This window comes from Engraulis encrasicolus, chromosome 8, assembly GCF_034702125.1.
Source record: "Engraulis encrasicolus isolate BLACKSEA-1 chromosome 8, IST_EnEncr_1.0, whole genome shotgun sequence".
Lineage (NCBI taxonomy): Eukaryota > Metazoa > Chordata > Actinopteri > Clupeiformes > Engraulidae > Engraulis > Engraulis encrasicolus.
This window is the reverse complement of record NC_085864.1, coordinates 31849805-31859804: the sequence shown is the minus strand read 5'-3', so window position 1 is coordinate 31859804 and position 10000 is coordinate 31849805. Positions and strand designations below refer to the sequence as shown.

The 10000-nt window shown below is 46.9% G+C and overlaps 1 protein-coding gene across 2 annotated transcripts in view; it reads left to right on the top strand.

The window, feature by feature from the left end:
- pdgfd (platelet derived growth factor d) overlaps positions 1 to 10000 on the top strand; it is a 123188-nt gene that overhangs the window by 106527 nt on the left and 6661 nt on the right. For both annotated transcript variants that reach the window (XM_063205482.1, XM_063205481.1), the window contains exon 6: positions 971 to 1185. In XM_063205482.1, the coding sequence (XP_063061552.1) occupies positions 971 to 1185 (215 nt within the window). The remainder of the gene's footprint in view (positions 1 to 970; positions 1186 to 10000) is intronic.

Here is a 10000-nt window from a genome sequence, read left to right as displayed (position 1 = left end):
GCCTCCTCAGTTCTGCAAGTAAAGAGAGTACTCTGGGACCAAATGGACTTTAGAAGATGTTAAATCGACTCTCAGAGTGTTCAACTGACACAACTGCCGTCTCTCCCTCTCTCTATCTCTCGCTCTCTCTCTCGCTCTCACTGTTTCTCTCTCTCTCTCTCTCTCTCTCTCTCTCTCTCTCTCTCTCTCTCTCTCTCTCTCTCTCTCTCTCTCTCTCTTGTTCTCATATCCACTCTCCCTGGTCTGTCTGCCTATGTCTTTCTCTCCCTCCCTCATCCTCTCTGTCTCCTTAAATCTGTCTCTTCCCCGCTGTTCCTGTCTGTTACCTTGTCTGGTTCTCATTCCCCTCTCTCGTTCTGTACATTCTCTTGTTGTATAACTTTCATCTTTGATAACTCACCTCTCTCTCTCCACCTGCTGTCCTTTCTTTTGATTTACCACTGTCTTTCTTCTTTGACTTTTTTTTTACTGGTGTCATTCTATTGAACTTTTTGATCTCTCTCTCTCTCTCTCTCTCTCTCCTCTCTCTCTCTCTCTCTCTCTCTCTCTCTCTCTCTCTCTCTCTCTCTCTCTCTCTCTCTCTCTCTCTCTCTCTCTCTCTGCCCCTAGTTGACCTGCAGTGTCTGCACAAGGACGTGACGCTGTACAGCATAATACACAACTTCTTCCCTCTTTCCCTTTTTTCATCATTGTTTAACTTTTTTATACTACAACTACTCTCTCCTCCCTCTATCCCTCTGTAACTTATTAAAGTCTCTCTCTCTCTCTCTCTCTCTCTCTCTCTCTCTCTCTCTCTCTCTCTCTCTCTCTCTCTCTCTCTCTTCCTCTCTCTCTGTGCCCCGTATTTGACCTGGACCGTCTGCATTAACTGTGTTGCTTTAATATTCTATTCTTTTAAATTTAACTTATTGAAGTCTCTCTCTCTCTCTCTCTCTCTCTCTCTCTCTCTCTCTCTCTCTGTGCCCCGTAGTTGACCTGGACCGTCTGCACGAGGATGTGAAGTTGTACAGCTGCACGCCGCGTAACTACTCGGTGAACCTGCGGGAGGAGCTGAGGGCCACCAGCGCCGTCTTCTTCCCACGCTGCCTGCTGGTGCAGCGCTGCGGCGGGAACTGCGCCTGCGGCACCGACAACTGGAACTCCTGCACCTGCGCGGCCGGCAAGACCGTCAGCAAGCTGCACGAGGTGGGTAGCGATACGCCAACACACACACACACACACACACACACACACACACACACACACACACACACACACACACACACACACACACACACACACACACACACACACACACACACACACACAATCAGGCCAGGAAGACCATCAGCAAGCTGCACGAGGTAGGTAGCGATACGCCATTGCACACACACACACACACACACACACACACACACACACACACACACACACACACACACACACACACACACACACACAATCAGGCTGGCAAGACCGTCAGCAAGCTGCACGAGGTGGGTAGGGATACGCCATTGCATACTCACACGTACACACACACACACACACACCTACACATGAACAATCACGCCGGCAAGACTGTCCGATGGGTGGTAGTGATGGTATGCCGTCACACACACACAAATACATGTGCACACAATCAGGCAGCCGTAATCTTGGAGGAGTAGACCAGCAGCATGCTGTATTAGTGTTGTGCTGCCTCACTCAAGCATACACTCTGCTGGAAAGAGCACTAGAAATCAGGAAGTTAGGCTACTTAGTGGTACGTTCTCCATCCCCATCTAATGCTGTCACACTCTACATGCACTACATGGACTTTACAGTCAGCTGGAAAGGCCATCAACAAGCTGTTAGAGGTGGACACACACACACAGTGATACCTATACACAAATATACTGTATATCAACAGTAATTCACACACCCTGAATCACAGATTTGTTCAAGAGAAAAATGCCACCAGCAGATAGGTGGGTAGATTTGACGATTAGGATGTTGCCCTAAATCGGCACTCTGCTGATTCCATATGGCTGCGCGGTGGGGGAGAAAGGCACACTGATATGCACGTACAACTACAGCCTCTGCCACTTCCAAATGTCAAAATACTTTTAGGAGATCCACTCATGCTCAAAAACACACAAGAAGTCACATGTGCGCCCACGCACATGCGAGCACACAAGCGAAATCACATCTATGAACTGTGAAATAGGATTGAAGTCAGTAAATTATTGTGTATTGCACTCAGTGGTAAGATAACAAAAATGGCTGTCTAAAGTTGACATGCCTGTATTGATATAGTACAGTTACGGAGAAACGGGAAGCTTGGGAGCTTGGTATAGTAGGATTGGGATATGAACCAGGCTGGATTCAAACTTGTGTCCACAAGGGCAAGTTGCCTTTTCCATTGCAGTAACGCAAAGTGCTTGTAGACAGTTACAGTGAGTCCAATATGTATTCGATCCCTTGCTGATTTTGCCCGTTTGCCCACTAATAAAGACATGATCAGTCTATAAATTTATGATAATATGTATCCAAACATGGAGAGACAGAATATCAAAAAGAAATTCCAGAAAATAACTTAAAATAATATATTTTCATTTATTTGTATTTAATTTAGGCCAATAAGTATTTGACCCCTCTAGCTAAAGAAGATAAAGTCCTTTGTGGCAAAGCCCTAGTTGTCTAGCACTGAGGTCAGATGCTTCTTTTAGTTGATGACAATGTTTGTGCCTATAGTAGAACATATTTTTGTCCATTTTTCTTTGCAGATTATCTCCAAAACATTAATAGTTTGTGGCTGTAGCTTGGCAAATGGGAGGTTCAGTTCTCTCCATAGAATTACTATAGGGTTAATATTTGGAGACTGTCTAGGCCACTTCACAACTTTAATATGCTTCTTATTGAGCCACTCCTTTGTTGCTTTGACTGTATGTTGTGTATTATTGTCATGTTGGGTGATCAAAAAATGGCCCACCCTTCAGTGTAGTGGTGGAGGGAAGGACGTTTGCACTCAGGATTGCACAATACATGTCTCCCTCCATCCATTCGTTGACGATGTGAAGTTGTCCTGTGCCTTGGCCAGACAAACACCCTCAAACCATAATGATACCACTTTCAGGCATGATGGTGAGGAGGGTGTTCTTGGGATCATAGACAGCAGTACTCTTTCTCAAAACACATTGAATTGTGTTAATGCCAAACAGCTTGATTTTGGTTTCATCTGACTACAGCACCTCCTTATCATATCCTAAACCAGTCTGATGTCCGTTGGCAAACCTCAGGTGGGACTGCACAGGTTCCTTCTGAAGTAGCGGTACCATTTGTGCACTACAGGATTTTAAACCTCTGTGGCATTAATTTCTACCAGTAGTTTTCTCAGTGATTTTGGTCCCAGTAGCTTTGATATCATTGCCTAGTTCATCCCGTACAGGTCTAGGGTGCTATCTTTCTGTTCTCATGGTTATCAAATCCATACAAAAGGTCAAATCTTGTATAGAACCCCAGACAGGCTGATGGATAGTCATTTCATATTCCTCACATTTTGGAAGAAATGCATCAACAGCTGGGTCATTAATACCCAGTCTCTTTCTTGTGGCTTTGCAGCCCATTTAATCTTTGCTCAGGTCTAAAATCTTGTCCCTGATATCATTTGACCGCTCTTTGGTCTTTCCCATGATGGTGAGGTTGGAGTGTGACTGATTCACTCATACTATGGACTGATTCTGCTGATTAAATGTGTCTTTTATGCATGTTAGTATGTCTTAGGTGTCTTTCATTCAGATGACAAGTTGATCGGAAGTGCCCATCTGGTCTGTGGGCCCGGAACTGTAATCAGTTGGCAGGGGATCAAATACTTATTTTGCTCGATGAAATGGAAATAAATTAATATATATTCTCTTAAGTTAATTTCTGGATTTTCTTTTTGATATTCTGTCTCTCCATATTAGAATACATATTATCATAACATTTATTGACTGATCATGTCTTTGTTAGTAGGCAAACCAACAAAATCAGCAGGGGATAAAATACTTATTGGACTCACTGTACTTGTGCACAAACTCTGGTGCTGAACAGAAAGATTACATATTTTTTGAAAGGTTCGCACACTCCTTTGGACTTTTTTCGTCTTTTTATTCATTCATTCAATGTTAATGACGTTTCGACCTCTTGGTCTTCCTTAGCATGATCGCACCCCTAGCATACCAAGGGCCCCATGTATTGACTGACAAGATGAATACAGTTTATAATCCCATAGCCTTATTTTTACCCTGGCATTTCACCTTTTAGCTCAAGTAACATAGTGGAACCTTTCTGAACAAAATATACAAACGTAGTGCATGGAATGCATACCGAATGGGATTTAAAGAGTCTGACGTTACACAACACCATGCACAAGGCACTGCTGCTGCTGCTGCAGCTAGATTTTGCCCTGACAGCCTTTGATGCAGGGCTTCACGGCGCCGTGTTCAAAGAGCTCCGTTTCACCTGGTTCTTCAGTGGAGCCAGTCCGTGGAGGCAAGAAGGAAGGCAGGCAGGCAGGCAGGCACATTAGACGGCTGAGACGCAGCCCAGTCTTCAATTTCCAAGCGTCTGGATCGTATGTCACTAAAGCACCTCCATATGGGCCGCGTCGGGAGCCCAGACGACTCAAATCTTTGCGAGAGTTTGACGTAATAATAAAGCACAACTGACAGTGTGTCATGAGAGAGAGAGAGAGAGAGAGAGGGAGATGGAGGGAGAGAGGGAAGGAGGGGGAGAGAGGGAGCGTATGCATGCAGTATGTTGTTTATATGCAAGTTGCTTCATTTTTTCCATCCATTTGGCCCAAACGCATGGCTGCGCCTTCTGCTCACACTCCCTGTCTGTCGCTCTTAATCGCTTTCTCTCTCTCTCTCTCTCTCTCTCTCTCTCTCTCTCTCTCTCTCTCTCTCTCTCTCTCTCTCTCTCTCTCTCTCACACTCACACTCACACACACACACACACGCTCACACACACACACACACACACACACACACACACACACACACACACACACACACACACACACACACACACACACACACACACACAGGCACCAGCCATCAGCTAAATGCTGGTGAAATGTGGAACCTACTGTATGTCTCGAGGGCCGTCTACAGCCCTTATCCGGCCCCTGATATTATTCTAATGTTATACAGTTTCACATGAAACATGACACGTTTTGTAAGGAAATCTTAGAAATTACTTTTGCAAGATAATTTATATTTTCAGGGGACCTAGTGAAGGTGTGGTCTGCTGTAAAGGTGGCCACCTTTAAATATAGGCCTAAAGGGGGAAATCCTGGTTTGTGTTCATAGTACGGCCAGAAACGTTCCATTATGAATTCCATCCCATAAATCAGTCTTTGGTACGGCCCTAGGAGGACTTGGCCCTGGAATGAAAACGGTTCCCCACCCTTGGCTTATATGTACATACTGTATATGTAGACCTTCATCAAATGACATAAAAGATTTCACGGGTGTTTGGATGAGTTGTCTATGAACATGTAGTGTATAATTCTGTCTCAAAGAGTTTAGTGACTTCATATCATACAACTCGTGTTTAAACAGTAGCCTTGTTGTGATTTATGAAAATAACTCTAGAAATCCACTCTCTGTTGCATCTGTGCAGTTGTAACTGCCCTTCTAACCACACTCCCATCAATTTAATACTTCCCTCCACAGTTGTTATCCTTCCTAGCTCATATTTATGACGTTGTGTGTATACATTTATTGAAAAATGTGCCTTCCTGGGGGCCTCACAGCAAGCCTGTAGCCTAGGGGCCCTGGGCCATCTTAATCTGGGTCTGGCAAGAGCCAACGAGAACAAAAAAGATCCGGGTGGAAGAAAGAGGGAGGGGGTCTGGGAAACGGGGAGTTTTGAGAACTATTTGAGGAGGGAGGGAGGGAGGGTGTGGACAGAGGAAGTTCATGCCCTATGAAGACAGGAAACGTTTCAACTAAACTGCGTCAGGCCTTGGTTCCGCTCCCCCACCTCCTCTGTGTGTGCGTGCGTGCGTGCGTGCGTGCGTGCGTGCGTGCGTGCGTGGGTGCGTGCGTGCGTGGGTGCGTGCGTGCGTGCGTGCGTGCGTGCGTCTGCGCTGCGTCTGCCTCCGTCTCTGTATCTGTTAAGGGCTGCTGCTGCGGCTGCTGGTAGTGATGGTGGTAGTGCTAGAGATGAAGAGTCAGCCTTTGACTTTGATGCTGGACTTGAGCCTGCTTTGTCCTCTCTCTCTCTCTCTCTCTCTCTCTCTCTCTCTCTCTCTCTCTCTCTCTCTCTCTCTCTCTCTCTCTCTGTCTCTCTCTCTCTCTCTCTCTCTCCCCTCTGTGTGGTATTGGATTTGTTCTATGCGCAGGGCTCTTTGTTCCTGCGTAGTCTGGGAATGCAGTTGCAGCCTTCCCTCACTCCCGTCCTCTCTCTCTCTCTGTCTTTGCCCCCGCACCACTACGCCGACCACCCCCCCCCCCCGCCCACCCCCTCATCTGGCTTATCGGAGTGGCGCACACAACAGTCCTTTACACATCCCCTCTTCCCCTTCCCCTCCCGCCACCTCTCTTCTCTTGCTCCTCACTAACACTTAAACACACACGCGCACATGCACTCTTACAGTAGAGTAACTTTATTAATCCCCAGGGGGAAATTCAGGTAATTATAAGCACACATACACACACACACACACACACACACACACACACACACACACACACACACACACACACACACACACACACACACACACACACACACACACACACACACACACACACACACACACACACACACACACACACACACACACACACACACACACGCATCCACACCATCCTTATCCCCCCAAAACACCATCTGAAATCCCCTGACTGAACCCGCAGCCACAACTACCACCTCTTCATCTCTGCATTCCTCAGCCACTCTCTCTGTGTGTGTGTGTGTGTGTGTGTGCGTGCGTGAGTGCGTGTATGCGTGTATGCATACATGCGCATGTGTGTGTGTGTGTATGTGTGTGTGTGTGTGTGTGTGTGTGTGTGTGTGTGTGTGTGTGTGTGTGTGTGTGTGTGTGTGTGTGTGTGTGTGTGTGTGTCAGTCAGTGTATCCGCGTGGTTGTTATTTGTCCTATAAAAACCAACTGACAGCTTCTACTGCACCTGGTGATACCAGACATCTGCTCCGAATGTATTGACCACCTTTCTCTCTCTCTCTCTCTCTCTCTCTCTCTCTCTCCCTCTCTCTCTCTCTCTCTCGGTCTGGTGTTGAGAGGGGGCATTTCCCTCTGCTACTGTTGGCCACTGACATCATCTGTGGGGAATGAGGTTGTTTGTCTTTCTCATTGGGCTGTGGGTAAACAGTTCAATGCAAAGGTAAACTTTGTGTGTGCATGTGTGTACGTGTGCATACCTACAGTATATGTTTATGTCTCTATCTGTGTCTGTGCCTGTGTGTGTCCATCTAATTTGTGTGTACATCTCTGTGTGTACAATGTCTATGTCCCTGCAATTGAGTGTGTGTGCAGGCTCGGACTGGCAATCTGTGATACCGGGCAAATGCCCGATGGGCCGCCGCGGCCCTGACGCAATTTAGACCGGCCCCTTGCGCTGATACCAGCCCTGGATTTTAGACCAGTCGAAGTCGGTAATCCCGGACTCATGTAAATCCCACATTTAATTCTTCAGTACACAATCCACTTACATAGCAAGGGGTGCAGTATATATACCCCTTCCATGTCACTTTCATCTTTGTGACGGTGGGCAGATGGCTTTAAAAAAATGTAAAGCAGTGCATGATGGGGTTGGAATCTGAAGGCGCCTGTCTTCCTTCTGATAGGTTCATGGGAACGCGGATGTAATGTTCGCCGGGAGTGTTGCCAAATAGGACAAGATTGGGCTCCTTTGGATGACCGTCTGTGGTCAAAAAATGTTAAAATAGAATTTGGGTGGGTTTCTCTGCAGATTTATGGCTAGACATCAATAGAATTTATTTCAAATTGTGTGGGATTTAGTGTTTCCACGCAGGTTTTGAGCATTTGTTTTTAGGCTGGAAATGATCAGTCTCGTCTGGCAACCCTGTATAACCGCGCTGTGGGATTAATATTTACTTTCATATCGTCGCTCACCAGTCCTCCGACAATGGATAGCATAACACATTAAGAAAGACGTGTCAAAAAGAGAAGAGGGAGCATTCGTGACAAACATAACAAAGTGTTGATGGTGCGTCAGTGTGTTTTATAATGGCTAAGTGAAACTATAACTATACATCATTCGTTTGCTTCGCCAGTAGTTTTCGTTTTGCTAGTGATTCCTACATCCCTACAAGTTCAGCATGCGAGGATGAGGGCTGGGCAACATACTGGAAACGTCACTTCAGGCACAAAGCAAAGTTAATTGTATGGACTTTGAGGTTCCATGACCTGAGCAGCACGAAAGAAGACACACAGGATATGAGGATAATACAGAACTTGAAGTTGTTTATCAAGCTCATCATGCTAGCCTAGCTATTCCTTCAATGAGGAAGGATTAGCTTACGTCTGTAAACTTTCCGGAGCGAACGCAATCATTAAAAAAAACACCCAAACGGAAACACAAAAGGACTCGGACTATCTGTTAACTCTGCTTTAACTTTTTTCCCCCCGCGGCGTTCGTATGGGTTACTGGATTCATGAATCTGCAGTAGGCTTTGCTAAAACAGTGCATCGAGGGGATAAGTCAACGCAGAGATGTCCGATATTATCTTTCCAGTGGCATGACATAGCCAATATGCAGCAAAAGCGCCCAATGAAGACGAGAGATGCAATCAACACCGAGATGTGTGAGGCTAGGAAAGTTCCCGAGACGAGGCTGTATTTGTGGATCAGTAGCGTCCTGTTTTGTTAGCAGCTGATGTCAGCACTCGGCAAACATGTGAGTGAAACGGCTGCAACAACTGATGGATTGCGGTTATGTTATGTCGCTCACTTATACTTTTCACCTATCAAGTGACAGACAGAATTGTTGACAAGGTGGCTAAAAGATTAGGCTGGGTTACCACACCAGGACGTGTATCGCAATCCCCATTCTGGCCCCCTGTAAGGTAAGGTAGCGCGCGCGCGCACACACACACACGCACGCACGCACGCACACACACACACACACACACACACACGCACACGCACACGCACACACACACACGGTTGACTGTGCTTCTATGCAGTTCATTGTGAAATTGAAATGGCAGTGAAGATGTGTTGTGTTCATTCATGCTGGTGTCATATTGCTTGGGGTTTTGGTATGGACGGATAGGTGGATGAATGCGTGTTTTTTTGTTTGGGGGGGGGGGGGGGGGGGGGGGTCGTCGGTCGGCGGGGCGGGCTCATCGGTCGGCGGGGGCCGGTGTAGAGGGAAAATGCCAGGGCCGAAAATCGTTCCCAGTCCGAGCCTGTGTGTGTGTGTGTGTGTGTGTGTGTGTGTGTGTGTGTGTGTGTGTGTGTGTGTGTGCGTTGTGCGTGTGCGTGTGCGCGTGCGTGTGTGCATGCGTGTGTGCATGCGTGTGTGCGCGTGTGTGCATGCGTGTGTGCATGCGTGCGTGCATGCGTACGTGTGCTGTGCATGCACACATGTGTGTGCGTGCGCACTTGTGTATGTGTATGTGTGTGCCTGCGCATATGTGTGTGTTTGCTTGCACATTGGCTTCCTCTCTCCCCTCCCCACGGCATGTGATGAGAGCAGAGGGAATACTGTTCCACTGATAAAGCGGTGCGGTCTCCTCCCACGTCTGGCTGTATCACTTTCCTCCTTGGCCCATTCGCAAGGTCAACACATGAAGGCATTTCTCCTCACATTCTTGACATTTCTTCACACTGGATGGCTCCACCTTCTTGACTTTGATGGGCCTGGGCACAATACGCCATTTTAAACAAAGTAAACAGAAAACGGTCTCCTGAGGGTACTTAAAAGGGGGGTTTGTAGGGCGGTTTGTCTGGACCCCAAAACACAACGGTTCATTCTCAGGGCTTCTGTGAAGTCCTGTGGTTAGG